This window comes from Sprattus sprattus (assembly GCF_963457725.1).
Source record: "Sprattus sprattus genome assembly, chromosome: 18".
In the NCBI taxonomy this organism is placed as follows: Eukaryota; Metazoa; Chordata; class Actinopteri; order Clupeiformes; family Clupeidae; genus Sprattus; species Sprattus sprattus.
Window position 1 is genome coordinate 17,356,179 of NC_137916.1, and position 20,120 is coordinate 17,376,298.

General features: G+C 42.7%; 2 protein-coding genes across 9 annotated transcripts in view; both read left to right on the top strand.

Annotated features, from left to right (window-relative positions):
* Positions 1-7,881, top strand: part of hdac5 (histone deacetylase 5) — a 79,393-nt gene extending 71,512 nt beyond the window's left edge. For 7 of the 8 annotated variants that reach the window (XM_080856639.1, XM_080856633.1, XM_080856635.1 and 4 more), the window contains 6 exons: positions 347-444; positions 828-946; positions 1,973-2,106; positions 2,552-2,636; positions 2,859-3,012; positions 3,325-7,881. In XM_080856639.1, coding sequence (XP_080712765.1) covers positions 347-444; positions 828-946; positions 1,973-2,106; positions 2,552-2,636; positions 2,859-3,012; positions 3,325-3,364 — 630 coding nt within the window. In that variant the 3' untranslated portion in view covers positions 3,365-7,881. The remainder of the gene's footprint in view (positions 1-346; positions 445-827; positions 947-1,972; positions 2,107-2,551; positions 2,637-2,858; positions 3,013-3,324) is intronic. The other variant, XR_013968989.1, reaches the window with a different exon arrangement.
* Positions 7,882-8,838: 957 nt separating this feature from the next.
* Positions 8,839-19,377, top strand: lsm12a (LSM12 homolog a; the record flags this gene model as incomplete). Its single annotated transcript, XM_080856335.1, has 5 exons — positions 8,839-9,007; positions 13,112-13,245; positions 15,307-15,416; positions 16,661-16,787; positions 17,410-19,377. The coding sequence occupies 5 exons, from the start codon at positions 8,839-8,841 to the stop codon at positions 17,503-17,505; spliced, it is 636 nt and encodes a 211-aa protein (XP_080712461.1). The 3' UTR covers positions 17,506-19,377.
* Between the last annotated feature and the right edge of the window lie 743 nt (positions 19,378-20,120).

The window sequence follows — 20,120 nt, forward strand, 5'->3', positions numbered from 1 at the left end:
AGATTTTGGGGAAGAAGTGAATTTATGGAAATTAGATGACGTGTACTGGCAGTGTACTGGCCTGCTCCAGAGGGCTCATGTCCAGAATGGGATGCTTCCTCCAACTTTATCCAACTAGCAACCACCCAGACTCATTTAGGAAAGACTGCAGCAGCACAGCCACACAGCTCAGGCCGGGGGGCCTTGAAGGATTCTGTTACTGTGCAAAGAAATGCTTGGAGCTGATTTTCTCCTGTGTGTGTGTGTTTGTGTGTGTGTGTGTGTGTGTGTGTGTGTGTGTGTGTGTGTGTGTGTGTGTGTGTGTGTGCGTGCGTGTGTGTGTGTGTGTGTGTGTGTGTGTGTGCAGGTGGGAGTCGGACCAGGAGAAGGCTTCAATGTGAACATTGCCTGGACGGGTGGAGTAGAGCCCCCTATGGGTGATGTGGAGTATTTAACAGCCTTCAGGTATGTACCACCCTGCACCAAACCCCCTTAAAAATCAGAAGGAAAAAAAAACAATACAGTCTTGATATCAGTTCCAGCAGTTTCAGGTGAATTCCCAAGATTACAACTCAAGGATAAAAACTCTTCTTCCCAGACCCCTCATAGAAGTATACACAGAAAGCAGAAAATCAGATAATTACATCGGACAAATGATTAAGTGATTCATATGATTGACAGCCCAGGCACAGTAATGTCCTGAAGCATCTGAGTTCACTGAGTCCATTCATAGGTCTGACAGTCATGAGGACACGCCCTGTCTCATTCAGTTCGCTCGTCTGTGGGCGTATCCATGTGTCTTTATGATCCAGAGTGCGGTCAGTGACTCTAACTGTCTGTTCTGTTAGGACTGTGGTGATGCCGATCGCCAACGAGTTCTCTCCGGATGTGGTTCTGGTGTCGGCCGGTTTCGACGCGGTGGAGGGTCACCAATCCCCTCTGGGTGGCTACAACGTCACGGCAAAGTGTGAGTAACGCTGCAGCATCGCTCGCCGTGTACCCCCCTCCTCCACGTCTTCATGTTTCTTTCTCTCTCTCTCTTTCTCTCTCTTGGTCTCTCTCACCATCACTCTCACTCACCCTCTCTCTCCCTCTCTCACTCATTATCTCCCTCTTCCCTCTCTCTGTCTGTCTGTGTGTGCGTGTGAGTGAGCATCCCGCACGATTCATTGAGAAGCCCACCCTCCTGCAGGCAGCCATGACTCATCGCTCCCTTGTGTGACGTTCAGCTGGAGACTGATCGTTGGTGCCATGTGTGAAGACACTGGACTGTGTGTGTGTCCCACACTTCTCTTCTCTTCTCTACCCTCATCTTCTCTTTTCTCTTTTCTTGAAGTGTGTGTGTGTGTGTGTGTGTGTGTGTGTGTGTGTGTGTGTGTGAAGCCTGTGTTTAAAGCATATACAACCCATGAACAGGAAAGCACTGACTCAAAGCCAGTCAGCTGTTGAGTTTTTTGACTCTAGCGCCCTCTAGTGGCATACACTGACCCTGAGTCTCTGGCACATTCCTACATGTTACACGGCAGTCATAGTTTCGTATCACTGGCACTTGGTGTGCAGCAGCCGGCAGAGCACACGTCCACGGCATAACCGATCACAGGAACTGTGAGAAGATGACTCACTTTGTTAATATTCGGTGCTAATATGAGCATAATTGTGAAGTCACCGGCACATGTGCTGGCAGTTAAGCAGCCCTACGGTAATTTTAGAGAGTGTGTGGCTCTGGCAAGCTGTGGTGACAGAACCAGCTCACCATAAGAAACACTCAGAACTGTTGGTGCATATGGCACACTGTGGTTTGATTCAGTGAATGGAGCTCTATTGATAAATGTGTTTTCTATACTCATATAGTATCATTAACATTTCTTTGTTTGTGTGTTTCTGTGTGTCATGTAAGTTTGTCCCCACGCTGAAATGAGGACAATAACACACCTGTATTAACTGAGCCATGGGAATAAAGATGGTTGATGAGTCATTTGTGTGTGTCGTGTAGGTTTTGGCCACCTCACTAAGCAATTGATGACACTGGCGGGAGGGCGAGTGGTTTTGGCTCTGGAGGGGGGGCATGACCTCACAGCCATCTGCGATGCTTCTGAGTCCTGTGTGTCAGCGCTGCTGGGAGATGAGGTATACCCACGTGCACACACAAACAGTACACACACACACACATACGTACAAACACACATGTGCCCAGACATAGTGTACATAAACTCACGGATGCACAGACACACACACACATACACGTGCCCACACATAAATAAACACACACACACACGCTGACACAAACATACACACACATTTTCAAACTTGCACACACTTAGACTCCCATACATACACATACCCCCATTGTACTCAGATGCATCTGCAATGCCTCATAGTCCTCAGTGGCTGTGCACAAACACACAGACACGCGCACTTGTATGTATACAAACACATGTTCACACATAGAGCCACATATCATATGTAAATTGAATATAATTGTCAGTAGAGTCACTGTATGTATTTAAATGAACTAGGATACAATAGAGTAAAACAGCAGCTGAACAATGCCCTTTAACCTTTGTGATGTCAGCTGGAACCTGTGCCAGAGACCGTCCTGCAGGAGAAGCCGTGTCCCAAAGCAGCCGCCTCTCTGGAGAGGGTCATTGAGATCCAGAGTGAGTTTCACCAACATCTACACTGTGACTCCTATACAGAATTAGCCCCACCATTTGGGCCCTTTGAGCACAAGCCACCGTCCATCATCTCTTTGATTGGCCAGATCCGTCCATTAATGACCATTTTTTGGTAGCATTGACTCACTCTTGTCTCCATCTGTGTTCCTCTCTTTCTCTGTCTCGATCTCTTTATCCTCTCCCTCTCTCTTTCTCTTCCTCTAGGTAAACACTGGAGTTCACTGCAGAGACTGGCTCCGACAGTGGGTCAGTGTCTGTTGGACGCCCAGAGGAGAGAGAAGGACGAAGCTGACACGGTGACGGCCATGGCCTCGCTCACCGTTGATGCCGAGCAGGCCACTGTTGTCACGGAAATCAGGTACTGTCTACATCACAGATGCACGTTCCTTGTTTCCGTTCACATGGAATGGGAAAATTATAAAGTACTACACTTATACGTATTATATATATATTATGGGTAGAGCATATTCAAAAGGCAAATTCAAATCTATCATTTAAAACAGTGCTTTTCAAGTCAAATCGACAAGGTGCTGTTTGAGTCATTTACCTTGTGTGCAGAACGTGGCTGGGGTCTCAGTAGGATGTTAATGTATATTTTGCATGTTGATGAACAGCTCTGTCTGTCGCCGATGCTCACGTCCTGTCTCCCACTTCCTGTTTCCTGTTTTAGGTCAGTGGAAGAGCCGATGGAGGAGGAGCCGGTGCTGTAGGGCAACTTGATCTGTCGCGACCTGCGGCAACTCCTTTGTCTCTAGCCCCTGGGCCCCGCGTGACTCTTTCTCCCTCTCACACACCCTTCTTCCCCCTCCTCTGTCGGGACCCTCGACCCACCACACCTCACCTGTGCCTGTGTCACCTGTGTCACACACACGTGTCCTCAGGTCAGCGTACTGGAGTGTGTGTGTGTGTGTGTGTGTGCACGCATTTGTGTATGTTGGGGGGGGGGGGGGGGACAGGTGAGAGAAACCAAACACGCTCTCTCTCGTTCGCAAGGGGCCGGTAAGAGAACTTATTTGATTGGCAGGTGGATGTGCAAGAAGAAGGTGGGACCTTCTGCTGAAGCCTTTGTTTATATGACACTTATTGTTATTTTTTTGGGTAAACTACAGCACCGACAACACATGAAAGACAATGGCAGTGGCATATTGTCGTGGCAACGGCTGAAGAGGCTATGTACATTTCCTGTGCTACTTTTTCAGTAAAACAGGAGGAAAACACAACACTCTTCAGGACATTTTCAAAATGGAAAAAGCCAACAAGAAGCAAAAATATTTCAACCTTATACATATGCTCAATAGCTCATACACACTTATACATAGACACACACACTGTAACTTACACACAATGATCCCAAATATGATCCCAGCTGAAGAACAACAAAGACTTTTGGGCTCTCTGTCACAAACATGCATACCTCTTTCCTCTACATGTTTATTGGTTGGAATACATGTTTGTCTGTACAATAATTTGTTCAAAGAAGCACACTATCGTATATATGGATACGATGTATGTATAGGCTTATATATGTGGTTCTGTATGTGTGTCCTGTAAACACATGCTTGATATATATTTATATATAAATACTGTACAATATCTCGGTCATGTGTTTGATAATTGCTGTGGTTGGGTTTATGTGGATAGAACCACACAGTGCCCACCCTCCCACCCCCACCCCAACAACAACTTTTTTTCCCCTCCGGTTTTGGCCAATTGATTTGATGGAGGCTGCTGTACCGTCCACTTTATCGCAGCGGCCATGAGACACTTTCAGGAGACAACAGATTCATTTTTGGGCACACACTCTTGACGGCTCTTCTCTCACACACAGACACTCACACACGTGCACACACTCACGTACACACACTTTCATAATGACACAGAACCTATTGGCAGCCCTGTGTGCCCTGTGTGAGATGCATTGCTAAGACTGTGTTTGCTGGCTTATCCCCGACACTGACAGACCAAATAGTGGTTTCTCAGTGAACATGTTCTTAAAAAGAACTTGGTGCCTTTTCTGAGACATAATAATATTATTATAATAATAATAATAATAAAGAAAAATAAATTCCACCAACAATGGAACGGAGAAAGAAAAATCTGCATGTTTTACTCTCCTCTTTCACCCAGCTTTGATCTTGTTTTAGTTTTGAAATTTTGGTTGTAATTGCCTTAAGTTTTTCTTTCTTTGAGAACCATTTTAGCCATGTGGGCAATGAGCACAGCTTGGATTCTAGCTCTCTCTTTCTCTCCCTCCCTCCCTCCCTCTCTCTCTCTCTTTCTCCTCTACTTGTCTCTCTCTGCTCGTCTGAGTGCAGCTCCTGGTCTAAGGGCTATGGTCATCTGGCCTGCAGCCTGATATTATTTTTGTTTTGTTTTTTACATGTTGATTTATATGTCCATTCTCTGCCCTTGGGCAGCCTGCAGGACACACACTAACAAAATCCTGAATACGACCAACCTTTTTTGTCACCTCCTCTCGCCTGTAGATACCGTAAGCGTTTCCATTGCCTGGTCTCCTGCTCAGGAGACTGAGTCAATAATGAGCTAGTTATTTTCCATTGGTATTGAGAGGAGAAAAAAACCTGTATATGGTCACTTTTTTATGGAAATCTTTTTTTGTATAAAAATGATAAAATAAGACGAAAAACAGATATCAGTGTTTATCCACAGCCGTTGGATTTGACTACTTGCGCCTGAAAAGAGGCGTAATGTTTTGGGAGAGCATAAGCACAGTGTATTATTTGTGTTTTTGTTTATTTTGTATTGATGTCTGTGTTTTTGTCACTGCACAGGAATGTGGAACAGCCCTTTGTCAGGGAAAGCTCTGTTCCCTTCAGAACTGTCTAGAAAAAAAAAACACAAAACAGGATTTTGACTGATGATTTCCTCTAGGCAATAAGGTGTAGCACCACTTTACAAAAACATACACACACATACACTCTTAACCCAACAATACCACAAGGTTCTTGGTGGCTTGTTCATCACCCATGTATTTAACTCCTCCCCCAGGCTTTTGGTTAGTGGTTTCGGCACCTGTTGGCCTGGGCTGCCGTCCAGTCTGGTTTGGCTAGGGTTTGAGTGGCGTCCTCTGATTATTGTAGTTGCTCTGGGACAGAGATGAATTTGGGCATTTTGAGCTGTCCTTGCCTTCAGGTCATCCAATGTAGAGATGGTTGTTGGTTGTCCAGCAGTAAAATAACCTGAAAGCGTGTATGTGGTGCATTATCTCTTTATCCTTTTTCAGGCATTGCTGTTTGTCAGCGCAGCGTTTTCTCTGTGGGTCTGTGTGGGTTTTAATTTGTGTTGAAACACACCTTTCTCGACTCATATCCCATGTTCTTTTTTTACTTATTTATTTGGAGTCAGAAATGATCGCTGAGGAAATTTGCTGTTATTTTTTCTTTGTTTGGAGAAAAAAATAACTAAAACAAACAAAAAAACTAAATCCAGCCAATAACTGTTCTCTTGTTATGTTTTCAAAGTCTGTAATGTGTTCACAACCCCTATTCCTAATGAAATCTTACTGTTCCTTGGAAGTCAATCATACTGTACATCTTGTATACTGACTAAAGCTACATTCACTTTGGAACTGAGAAAATGAGGGCGGTTCACAACCGAGCCTGTTCAACAGTGTGTAAGTAGATGATAATATCACCATGCGATTGTCTTTGTGGAAGCTCTTTGTAAAATTCTGAATCTCCACGTCCAGTTGGCAATGACACAAACATTAGCCAACTAGTGCTTTTTCCACACATACAGTAACTTCTGTAATGTTGGCTTTCATTGGTAGTGAACTCTTTCATTGGAAAATGTGTGCCTGGCATCACAGAATTCCTGAAGTTTAAATAGGAGGTCGGTTCTGCAACACTTTGTTTGAAACACCCCTTAAGCTGTCGATGCCCAGCGTGAACACACACTGTAAAATACACACTACGTCTTCTCCCATGTGTGTGTGATTTCTATGTATGGGGACATGCTAACTGTTTCAGGAACTACTGTGACCTTGTTTTGTAATGGTTTGATGTTTAACACTGACCATTTGAAGTTTGTGCTACAGTTGTACATCTTCGCCCCATATTGCTTTTCAACATTTATCGGCTGTGTAACTCGTGGGAGGAGCTTAATAAGAGGATTGTTTTTTCGTGACTGACTTGGCTTGTTAACTACACAAACACACACGCGCACACACACACACTAGTCTGAGAGATGTTGCAACATTCGAACAGTTTAAATTCATTAACATACAGGATGTTGGAAAACACACACACACACACACACACAATATATACATAGATGGATTGATAGATGGAAAGAGAGAGACTGCAGTTTGAAAGTAGTTTCATTCAAGTGGCCTCACAAACAGTACAGCAGATACCTGAAGACATCAACGTGTGTGTGAAGGTGTGTGTGTGTGTGTGTGTGTGTGTGTGTGTGTGTGTGTGTGTGTGTGTGTGTGTGTGTGTGTGTGTGTGTGTGTTTTTGAAGATTTCAGCTCATTCACCATTGATGATAGCTTTATTGTTGCTGCCACACTATTTTGCTATTCAGTAAATATGTATATTTATTGATATTTCATACGTTGTGTATATGTAGTGGCCTATGATCGTCAAGGTTTAAAGAGTAATTGTATATTTTTTGACTTTTGAAAGAGAGGTGTCTCTTACATTTGTGTCCCTCCACTGCGTTGGTGTTTCAATCTCCACTTTCCGTGGTTGGATGTTAAATTATGTGACCGTCTTTTAACCTTATATTTTTATGTACTTTGTCTCGCTTTCTCCCTCCTACTCTCTCTCTCTCTCTCTCTCTCTCTCTCTCTCTCTCCCTCTTGTTCTTTCCCCTTTATTTCTCTTCTCTGGTCATATTAAAATGCAGACGTTTTGAAATGATCGAAGCACATTCCTTAATTTCTTGTGTTTTCTTTCAAATGCTTTCCTGTTGCGACAATACAAAAGTGTGTATACTACTTGTTATACACGTGTATATATAAGTGCATAAATGTGTACACATGTGCAATACACGCTATTTCAGCAATCTATTACTGTGACTTTTCTTCATTAAAATCGCTGTCCCTTTGAATCAACCCTTTATTTCTCCTCTTGTTCTTTTTTTGGAAGTGTTGGACACAGCTTGCATCCTGTGGCAGCGAGTGTGCGAACCCAGCAAGGATCTTAAAGGGAAATATAAAGTCTAAAAACTTTTATTATTTAGGGTGTCTGTGTACATTTTAAAGCCCTTTTTTTATTGCTTTCAATGTAATGTTGCTGGCCATGATTTTTGTTTCTCTCTCTTCTTTCTCTCTTTTTTAAGTGGGCCTGTTGTTTTATTGGTCTGAAAAACTCAATAAAGCAAACCACTGCTCCTGTACATCATGCGGACAACTGCTGCTTGTTTGTGGCGGAGAAAGACTGAGAGAAGAAAAGAGATTCTTGTATTGACAGGCCAACACTTTTAAAGACATTGATTTATTGAAAACATTTTGATATACAAGTCACTGTAATAGTTATAATTAGTCCTTAACCATTTGACACTGTGTCCTTGCATATGATTCCACTCAAAGTATATGTTCTTTTGTCTTTTCCTGGAGAGTATTGATAGGCTTTATGCATGTGCAAAAATATATTTGTAAGACTTTACGCATAGCTTGTTGTTTTGCAAAAGACCAATTTCTATTCACTTAATGAAAGTAGTAAGACATTTCATTATTCGGTGTTATCCAGTGTGTTACCTTTACACATGATCCCTCTAACTCGACACTTAGAGCAAATGCACTAGTTGAGTGAAGGAAAAAGAGGCACTGTAGTTTCTGGTGAAATGATCCTATTCCCCTTTCCTCTCCATTAACCAGCTGCTCCAAAGGTCCTGGTAATGTACCTCCACCCCTTGTCTGACACACAGACCACACACCCAGCTACACACATGTAGCCTAGGCCTATGTTCTATGCGATATCCATCCCATTTTTCATCAACGGTCTGACTCATGTAAGTGTCTGCCTTAACTGCCTTACCCTTTCAATAAGGATCAACTTGCAAATGAATGTCACATGTCTCAGCGGTCATCAATTGTCATTTAAACCAAAGGCGAGCCCCATATGTTTCCTAATAGGCCTAATGAATTTCCGACCATTCATAAGGTCCATTCATCCCCATTCTTGAGTCACACCCTTGGCTGGTGACGTGATTACGTATGTTTACGCAAAGCTGGCGCTCCGGTTTCCTGGCGGAGAAGATGGCGGCTCCTGGACCGGGGGAGTATTTTAACGTTGGGAGCCATGTCTCATGTCTTACATGCCTGGGACAGCGAATGCAAGGAGAGGTTCTCGCCTTCGACTATCAATCGAAGATGCTGACCTTGAGTATCCTTTGACATTTTACGCTGTCACCGATTCGGTTATGCTTTCGTTTGCAGAAGAGGCCTGGGGGTAACTGGTCACTCTTGCCAAATAGAGATCCGCGCAAGCGTAGTTGGGACATCTGCTAGCAAGCTAGCATTGATTAGCTTTTCATCCACTCTGTTACAGTTAGCAAACCTTTGTCAGATAATTGGTTATTAAATGCGTCTTTTCCACTGCTGTTTGTAATGTTGCATAGAATGGGGAATATCTGAACATTTGTGTGGCCCACTGGTCAATGACTGCTTGTGCTCGCTAACGTTGCTAGCTGATAGGTGGCAAGGTCTCTAGATCCATGGCGTGAATGTGTCTGCCAACTCTCACTAGGATTCATTTTAGCAACGTAGCAAGGTGGTAGCTAGCTAGACAACTGATATGGTCAGTGTAAGGATCACTATCTGGCAACTGTAAAGGGGCGGAATGGTTTTCTTCAGCAATGCTTGACAGTCGTTTTCTGTAAGCTAGCTTTACTGTTTTTTTTTTTATGGAAACTTTGGGTATCATTAGTATACGGCTACAACTCTAACGGTAATACAGACAGCGTCCCCCTTTGCTAAGTGTACCTAGCAAAGTCAATGATGTCCTTTAAGATGCCAACTGACTGCCTGAGCTAGCTAACCTTAGCTTGTTAGCTTGCCAAGTAAATCATTTCAGATGATTGTATGCGCTTCTGAACTTCTGCTGGCTAACTATCTGGCCAGCAAGCTAAGGTGTCCTCCTGCCATCTGGTTGATTTTGAAGAGAATAGCGCAATGGACCTACTTCTACGGCACATTTCTTCGATGTTACCCATAATTAGTTCGCAATATATGTGACCGACAGCCATCAGTAGCTGTACACATTTTGCCGAGGGTGATTACTCGTAGCAAGCCCACGTCAGATAAAATCAGAATGTGGCTACTCAGCGGCTCTTGGCTGCATGCCTGCCTCGAGGTGAAACATTCCATGTCTTGTCCACTGTTTTCCATTATTCTGTACCTTCATTTCTGTACCTATAGCCTTAATTTGTTAAAAACGGGGAGCTGCTGCATTATGACTCTCAAATGTTTTGAAGTTTAAATTAAATCGACTGTCAAGGGCGTTTTTGTTTTTAGCTGTAGGGTGTAGTAATATTGGGTACCTGTTGAGCAATGGCGGATCCCATCCTCTGTTGGATTCTCCGAATCTTGAACAAGTAGACAGGGCGACGATGGCCATACAAGCCGAAAGACCCCAGGTCATTGCATCGGAATCGTAAGACCTGACATGTTTTTTTTTTTTTGCAGCAGCAGCAGCAGCAGCAGCAGTAGAGATGCTGCTAACCGTACTACTTACCACATATCTTCCCTTACATGTAGTTACTTCCATACCCTTAGGTATAAATTAGTAGGCTATGCTAAGGATGGAAGCCTTTAACTAAGCCAGAAACAGCATTGTGAATGTTTTATCTTATGTTATATTTCCTGTATCAGTCGGAAAGCTCTGGAGAAACGCATTACTATGGTGTTGCATTTCGGAACAGGACTTTCTTTTGGAAGCATCTGAGCTAGCATTAGGAAAGTTTTTTTTTCCTACACGATATGCATTCGGTACAACCAGGTGTCTTGCGTGTGGCGGCTGTGGAGTTTAGGTAAGGCAGGGATTAAGTTGGGGTTTAAATTTCAACAGGGCAAAAGGAGTTGACGTGCAGACACATTTCTACGCCTTTTTAGTTGCCCACCTTAACTGTTATTATGAAGGTGACAGGCCATGCATTGCAATGCCTTTCTAGTCTTGGCGTGTTCTGTCTGTGTGTGCACACGCGAATTTGTTAAAGTCCTGTCAGTGTCGCACGTGATGGAACAAGATGTGTCCTTCTGATGAGCACCGTAGGGCTCAGGCATCATGAAGTGACTTTAGGGTTGCTACAGGAAGCTAATGTCATGGTTCGGTGTGCTGATTAAGATTAAATAATGGTCAGATAGAATCAGTTGTGAAGCCTTATACAGATGTAGGCCTGAGCAGAAAAGCTGGATGGATGGATGTATAAATGAATCTATAGATCTTTTATAGATCCACACACCCATTTGATGAAATAATCTGCCATTTATCCATGTTTTGTTAAGAAGTAGTGACCATTTGAGTTTGCTAAGGCAAAAGTAAACTTGTACTAGTTAACAAAGCCTAGGGGAGGATCCTATCTCACTGGTCTGTCAGAAGTTATTTATATGGATTTTGCTATTTACTCAGTTGTTTCCCTTTGTTAGTTGACATCATCACATCAGATGGAAATACAATGCTTGAGGTGTGCATCAAGAAGGCTTCCTTCTGCATTTGGGATCTGACCAGCATACCATGTTCAGTGGTACTGATGATGAAGTTACTATTTAATTAAGACTACTAAGTTTGGTGTCGGAAACTGAAAAAACTGCCTATTCTACCCTATCGCATCATGCAAATGAATACTTTTTATATGTCCACTCTCTCCTGGTGACCCAGTGCTTAGCAAACTCACTCATCTGTTCGGTTTTGCTGGAGTTCAACATAGTCGACAGTACCAAATGGCCTAAAGTTGTTTTTCCCAGAATAATTCTAAATGAAAAAGCTATGAAGCCTAAAGGATCTAATTTCAATTGGTTCATTCTGGCAGCCATTTCGCTCTCAAACTGGGGGGTTGTTCTATGTAAAAGTAAGAGGTTTTTAAGAATAAAATGGTACTAAAAGCAAAGGTTTTTGACTCTTGCTTTCCATACCAACTGAACATTTTGGAACTAGTATGAGGACCCTCACTTCACGGAGGGCTGTCATTTGAGGTCATTAGGTCACGGTCTCCATGTAGATGACACAGCTGCAGAGAATGTTTTAGTTGAGGCAGAAATAAGAGAAGATTTTATGATGCTCTTGCCAGTCAGTGAGCTTTAAGTATAATTTCAGTCTCTGATGGTACGCACTCAAGGTGCCCTTACTTTTTGTATTTATTGCCAGGGGTTCGTCTCCATAAAAGCGTATTTAAAAATGTCAGCTAATTGCTGCAAGCCAACCTTGACTGAGCCTCGAGAATAATTAGCCCTGTCTGTAGTGTGTAGATCTTTTTTCCCCCCCAGACACTAGGTAAAACCCCCTCTAGGCTAGTCGCTAAGGATACTGCTCAAGGTTGCGCTCGGAACATTAGGGTCGGCCATTTTGCCCCGGCGCTGAACTCAACAGACAGAATGTGGTGCACATTAGGTGGGTGGAGTAGGGAAACAATTGTTATAGCTCTTAAATGGAAGTGTGTCTGAATGAGGTTATTTGTGGTGAGGCCATGGGCTTTTCAATGCTGTGATTATCAGAGGCATCTGAGTTAAGGTTTTCTTTTGTGTCACTGTGGTCCCAGACATTTAGCATCTCATTGTGAAAAGTCTGTCTTTCCTTTCAACCATGCAACATTCATTCAAGTAAGGTTAAAGAAGGTTTATAGCTATGAATGGAACGTACCCCTTGAGTTGTAGTTTCCCCAATATTCAATAGAGATGAGTTGCAGTACATTTACAAGTTAATGACCACTAATAAAATGCTAATATAATTACCTGATGCATCTGTGCATATCCATGCCGGTTCAAGTACAATGCATTGGTTGGTCAATTTAATATTTATATAGTTCAAAGTGTAATAGTTTAAATGGTAAAGACAGAGACGGTGGGAGTTAGACAATCTTGGATTCAGGGAGGGACTTTTATCTTGGGATTGATGATTCAGCACAAAATGGTGCAGCTGGCTTCTATTGCCTAATTGTTTTTCTGTCCAGTTTACTATAGATCAGTCTCTCTACCGCAGGTTGTTCTTCCTCTTCTGCGTGTCTGTCTGACACTCGCCCATCTTTGACTGCTGTTCTTGGAGGGTTTGAACCATATGTATACACACAAACACTGGCATTTTCTTTCAATCTCCTGATCTATCTTGCACACGCCGTCCTCTTTCAACCCACGTTCACTCCCACACACATGCATATCAGTTTTTGTAATGCTTACATATGTCAACCTCACACTTCTGCACACAGTTCTACGATTTGACACACACTCACCACAGAGTTTTCCTGTATTGGTCCTTCACTCACCACCCCCCTTGCAGAGTGTCCTGCGGCCAGTGGAAAGCCCAACTTGCATGATGTAGTCCTGATCAACCTTGCCTACGTGTCCGAGGTCGACATCATCACTGACCGCACGGAAACCCCACCCCCGCTAGCCTCACTGAATGTTAACAAGGTAATGGCCGCTCTGCTGTAGGTTCTCACAGTAAATTGTTTGAAGTTTAAGTAGTCTGCTGCCATGTCAATACTAGGGATGCAAATTATCGATTAATTCATTAATCATTAGTTGATAATCTCATCGAAAGACTTTCGATTAATTGATAAGCTGCGTTTTTCACCTGAGTTTCAGTGCTTCAATAGGGCCTTTACAAATATCAGCTAAATAGTTGAGTTATTATATTACATTACATTATGATAATTATATTCTATTCTATTATACATTCCTCAAGTAATTATGCATTAGGAAAAGAAAGCAGAAAAGTTTTTTTTATGGTATAACAAAATACATTCTTTAATTTAAAACAAAGAAATAAATTATGGACTGGCTCAGTTCTTGCATTTGAAACAGACATAAAAAAAAAAGAATAGAAGAAATTGAATAGAGAGCCAAACAGAATATTATTGAGCCTATAGATTATGAAGAAACTGCATCTAGGCTAATACAAGCTAAATAGCCAACACAACTCTCTGAAGTTTAACTCGCGCTCACGGTAGTGAGGGATAGAGTAGTTACATTCTTAATGGCAAGCCATCAGGCAAAGGTAAGCTAGCCCGCTAACGAGCTAGGTATATAATATCATTAAGCCTGAGTGAGCTAGTCCGCTATCAAGCTAAATAGCCAACTCAACTCTTACTTACTTACTTACTAACTCTCATGAGCCAAACTCACGGGCACACGTTAGCGCGGGAGTAGACATAGATATTCATATTCATAGCAAGGTGAGCTAGCCCGCTAACGAGCTAGGTAGCTAACTCTGAAGTCTCAGTGAGCTAGCCCGCTAACGAACTAATAGGTAACCTGAGTTTTAAGACTAGCCTTAACTCGCGGCAGTAAGCGAGAGAAGGTATAATACAGTGTAGCTGTGATTTTAGGTTGACCAGGTGAACTGGTGGTGTCATGCAGGACAGCAGCATGCACGGTGTTCAAATGATAACTGAGTGAGCTAGTGGAACTATTGTATTTCAATACCGCATTACACAGAGAACATTTGACTTCTTTGCCTGAATTAACAATGTTGAAGTGGTCCCACACCGCACTTCTTTTCGCTCGCTTCATTTTGTTTTCAACCGGTCTCTCGCGCTAGCGCCCTCTAGCGATTAACCGTGATTAATACATTTTGATCGAGCAACCTCTTAATCGACAATTAATCTAAAGTCGATTAATCATTTGCATCCCTAGTCAATACACATCGTAACACCACTCAAACAAAGACCTGTTAAACGATAAAGACTGAGTGCTAGGCCTGAGCACGGATAGTTAAATATCCGAATAACCATTTGTAGCATAACAAATCTATTACTAATTTCCCTATTCGGGTGATTTTATTATTATGTGCATTATGTACATGCACAGAATCAAGGGAATTTGAGAAAACACGGACACTTAAGCAAATACTCACTTCAAGTGATCAGTCTGAATTTGTAGAAATGGTATGAGCACTCACAATAGTTTCGATATTCATTTGTCGAGTGAGGTACAATACAGCTACAGGAAAGGGCTTTATTGCTTTCCTGATACCTTTTCCATTTACTGAAGCCTTAAGTCCACCCTGGCAAATGACTGAATAATCCTTTGTGGACTCTGTCGGATATTCAGTTATCATAAATGGCTAATATAAACATCTCTACTGAGTAGCTAATAAAAAGGACCACGTGCAAACGTGCACTGGCCTCTCTCTCTAGTTCTCTCTCTCCCCCCGTTTTAGACTCTCCCTTCAAGGCTTAATTAGCTTGTATTATCTGCAGTAATGGCAAATTTCACTCAATGCCTCTGCTATTTTTAGAGTTGAGACAGTGAATGTATTTAGTGGCTAGTTAGTTTCAGTTTTTAATGAAGCGGATGTTTTGTAATGCATGAGTTTATTTGATGGTCGAGTTGTTTACTATGTCTTTGAAAATTGTGTAGGATATTTTAGAATGTGAGTTGCTCCATTTGTTTACTACGGTCTACTTGTTTAATTTGATTTGTTGTTGTAGCCCGTTTGTTGACAATTATTTGTGTGTTTGTTTCCTCTAGCTTGCCAATAGAGCTCGGATGGAGAAGGAAGACAAGTTGTCTCAAGCTTATGCAGTTAGTGCTGGAGTCTCTGTGGATGGTCAGCAGCTTTTTCTGACTATACACAAAACGTAAGGCACAGTCTACACTCACTCACACACATTCTTTACTAAATGGAAGGCACTGTCTACATAAACACTCACACAGAATACACACCATAAGGTACATTCCATGCACAAATGTGACTAGACAAAATGTAAAGCAGAGTCTACACACACACGCACACATACTATATACAAAACATATGGTGTACTCTACGCACACACACTGACAGAGATTATACAGAAAACACAAAGCACAAATATCCCCACACAGACTACACAACACAAGATCAGAGTCTACAGACACACACACACACACACACACACACACCGACAAAATAAACACAAAATGTAGGCACAGCTTCACACTCGCTCACTCGCCCGACACAGGCTACACATAAAGGGAAGGTCTTTATATCCAGACAACGCAAACTTATCTGAGACTATACATCGGTCCTCTCACAAACACACACACTCTCTCAACAAAGAGTGGCCTATTCTGTCACACACTTCACTGAAGACTTTACCTCTTCATTGATATCTTCTTAAGCAGTGAATAAAAGCGCAAACATTGACAAGATAATTGTAGTGGCCTGTAACAATGAAGGTTGAATACGCTGGACACACTGCTTTAGAAAGAGGGAAATGACTCTCCCGTTGACCTTTTGAAATACAAAAACAACACAAAGACATGTTGCCATGCACACACACACACACACACACATACACACAAAATTAGGTTAACCATTTCCATAACATTAACTCATTAAATAGACTTCTATATCCAAAGCGACTTTACAAGTGAGGAACTGCAGAGCAAGCTCCTCCAGACATTGCCAGTTGAAGTACTGTGCCAAGTGTGTTAATATGGAGCTGGTGAGGGTGCTTTGTTGGGACCATAGGGGCGTTCCACCTGGAATAACGATGGGGAAATTGTCCTCCAATACAACATGAAAGGTGGAATAGTAGAATAAATAACTGCCTTGATTTGCTGCGTTTGTGTGTCTATGTGTCTGTCTGTAAGTACTTGTGTTTAGAGGTCTGTTCAACTTGTTTCTCTGCAGTGTAAGAGCATCTGCACATGAATCATCTGTCTGTCTGTCTGTCTCCCTGCCTGTGTGTACAGGGTTAATGTATGTCTGTGTGTACAGGGTTAATGTGTCACTGTCTGTCTGTCTATAGGGTTTGTGTTTTTTGCATGTTTGTTCCTCTGCAGCACAACATATGGAAACTGTGTTGATTCATCCTTGGTATTTTCTGATGTGTTTCTGCAGGATCAAAGACTGTCGGTGGCAGGAGAAGAACATCATTGTGATGGATGACGTGGTCGTCTCCCCTCCCTACCAGGTGGACAACTGCAAGGGCAAAGAGGGGAGCGCTTTAAGTCACGTACGCAAAATAGTGAGTGCCTATACATACTCCCTCTGTCTCTCTCTCACACACACACACACACACACACACACACACACAAAAACTGTTGTTGTATGCCAGTACAAGGGCTGCGTTAATGTACATTGGTCACAAACCACAAGCTCAGTTACTGTGTGTTTTGTGTGGCAGGAAGGCCAGTCTGACTGCATTCTTAAGGGGGATTTTTGATGGAACTTTTTAAAAGAACCCATTTGGCTAGAGAGTAGTTACTACTTGAACTAGCTGTGATTGACAGTACTCTTAAAGAGATGAATGTTTCCACTCATTTATCCAAATAACTCTAGGATAATGAGAGCATTCAGACAATTTCCTAATGGCACATATAAGTTGAATATGCCTGACAGTATTCACAAATAAAGCCCTTTTTGCTTTGTTTGGTTTGGTTTGCACACAGAACGGTTTCTGTTATTGATCATATTTTTTTCAATCTCTCTCTCTCTCTCTCTCTCTCTCTCTCTCTCTCTCTCTCTCTCTCTATTCCTCTTTTTTTTTGTCACTGCTGCTTTGTCTCTTCCTCATTTCACCCCTTTCTTTCTTTCTCACTCACTTCCTCCCCCCCCACCCCTCTTTTTGTTTTTTTTTGGTCCTGCAGGTTGAAAAGCATTTCCGGGACGTAGAGAGTCAGAAGTCTCTCCCGCGACCACAAGCACAGCAAACACAGAAGGACGCGTCCACGTTATCATCCTGAGCAAAGTGAACCAACCAACGCAGCAGACAGACGAGAAAGAGCAACACCACCACGGCGAAGGCAGTTCCTCTCTTTCTTTTCAATATTTTTTTTTTTTTCCTCCAACTTTTATTTGTCCGTTTCTGCTCTCCACGCCCTGAGCAGTGTCTCTGTCGGGGAGGGAAGGGGGTAGGCAGAAGTTGGAAGAGGTCACAATGAGATGTCAAATGTCGATCTGTTCTCGAGCGCAGTCAAACGAGCCTTCAGAGATCAGGAGGAGGGGAACTTATTCCCCAAAGTTTTTTTTTTATTATAATTTTTTTTTTTTAGGATAATTTAATTAAATAAATATCTACTTTTTCCCTCTTCAGCTCAACCCTATACCACCCTCCTACATACAGCCAATCACCTACCCTATACCACCCTCCTCCATACAGCCAATCACCTACCCTATACCACCCTGCACACTTCTGAGCTCATCTTTTCATTATTTCTCCTGTTCATTTCCTTCCTTCTATACATTGCTCTTTCCTTCTTTATTTCTCTCTCACACCCCCTTCATGTCTACACATCTTTCTCCAAGAGCAGCAGAAGGGGCTTTGCTTACCCTTTCTTTCATCCTGCCTTCCCCCCCCCCCCCCCCTCATTTGCCCTTTGAAAGACACATCAACCAAGGCCAAAAGAGGAGTTGAAATGCAATGGATGGAAGACTACGAAGACCCAGTGTTTAGGGTGGGACTGAGACAGAGAGTGGTGCGCGGTTTTAGGATATGCAGCTGCAAAACCCATGTTTGTACCATCAACGGGCAGGGAGTCAGGACAGCATGTTGGTAAAGATGGAGAAGGACATGGGAATACACTTTACGCAGGCAGTTCTGTTTTTCTTGACTGGTTCTGCTAAAGGAAGCATTGTCATACCTCAACTGAAGGAAAGGTGTCTCGTGCAAGATTTTTTTTATTCAATTTTTTTCTCCCGCAAATGTCTTCAGTTTTTCCTTATTGCCCATCATTCTTGTTCGGGTTTGCTCTGGGTAAGAGGTTGGAAGGCTGTCCCGTTCTGATCCTGGATACAGGATATACATATACAAAAGAAACAGGACATGAGTTTTGGGGACACTTCTGATATCTGAGCTGGAGTCTGTTTCACCTGAAGGGGGGGAAGCATGGAGTCCCCCCAAACATAGGGCTGCTATTTTCTGAATTTTATTTTTTTCATTATTCCCTCACTTGCTATCAATTCTATAATGGTCCTCGACTCTACATCACAATACCTCTTCCACGACGGGACCACTCTTCTTTTCTTTCCCTTTCTTCTCTCTGTTTTTACGCTCCTCCCCACTCCATCCTTGACCAACATTCTCACCTGTGTGGTGCGGGGAGCCCTCGTCCCTTAGCTCAATGCATTCCTGACGTGCTCTTGCATTAGAGAGCCATTTCTTTTAATTTTTTTTTTTTTTTTTTTTTAAGGGTAGACATCCACACAATGCGAAAGCCAGCTTCATGTTGCAGTGAAGACTGGGCCAGTCACCACTCTCTGCTTTACGTGTTGCTGTTGTGAGGGATAACCATTTTTGCGGAGAACGCGAAGCAAAGAGGAAACGCTGGAGATGTCTTTCCGTTTTTCGAGACAGGTTAGGCTGGCCCGGTAGCCTTCCCAAACTCCCTTCTTACGCTTCCCTGACCTAACTGCCCCTCCTCCCCCTCCCTGGACACTATCAGTGAACAGAAGCCGAGATATGCGTCCCACGCTGTGAACCAGTCCGACCTCACGGTGTGAGTGTGTATGTATGTGCGTGCGTGCGTGCGTGGATGAACGAGGCTGCCGATGCCTAGGTTTCTTTCCCAGTATTTTATTTTTTATTTTTCAATAGTAACATTAAAATAAAAAAGAGAAAATAATCAACCTTTTTGAAATGTGTGCATGATTTATTTTGTCTGAGTTAATTGGTGACTGGTCATGACTGACATGAAAGGTGAATTAAAAGATTCGTTTGAAGGTAAACCTTCTTACCTGAAGAGGAGATGGACATGTTAGCATTGCTAAAATGTACTACAAAGGGGGAATAATTGATCAATCTAAATGAAAGACCGCCCTCGACTGGTGTACAGCTTTGACATTTAACCAACACGGCTCATGTGAAACACAGGCTATACGAAAATGTGTATGTCTAAATTTAGTACGGTAATACCAAATGTCCCCAGCAGGTGGTGTTAAATTGTCAACATTTTTCCGTTCAACATGTGGGCCTTTTGTTTTTTCGATCTAAATTCAAAGCCTAAAGCTAAGTTATCAACTGCTGTTAGGAGTTTACTTAAATAATACATTTAGGTCTATCAATACAGCCAACGCCTTTTAAAGTGGTAGACTAACTCCTATTAGGTGTTACTGTTAGTGTGTCAGTCATATGAAAGCTCCCCTGGAATGACCGGTTACTGTTCTTAAGCAGTCGTATACACGTTGAAACCAGAGCAAACTGTATTCAAGAGCGGTCATCGTCTCATATGATTCTTTGCTATTCACCGTTCCAGGGCTGCGACGCCGACCACCTTTTTTGTGAGCGCCCCTGTCTCTTCTCAATCATTTAAGATTATGTGCCATGGCGGATTCTCCATCACAGAAAAGGGGTTTCTTTTGG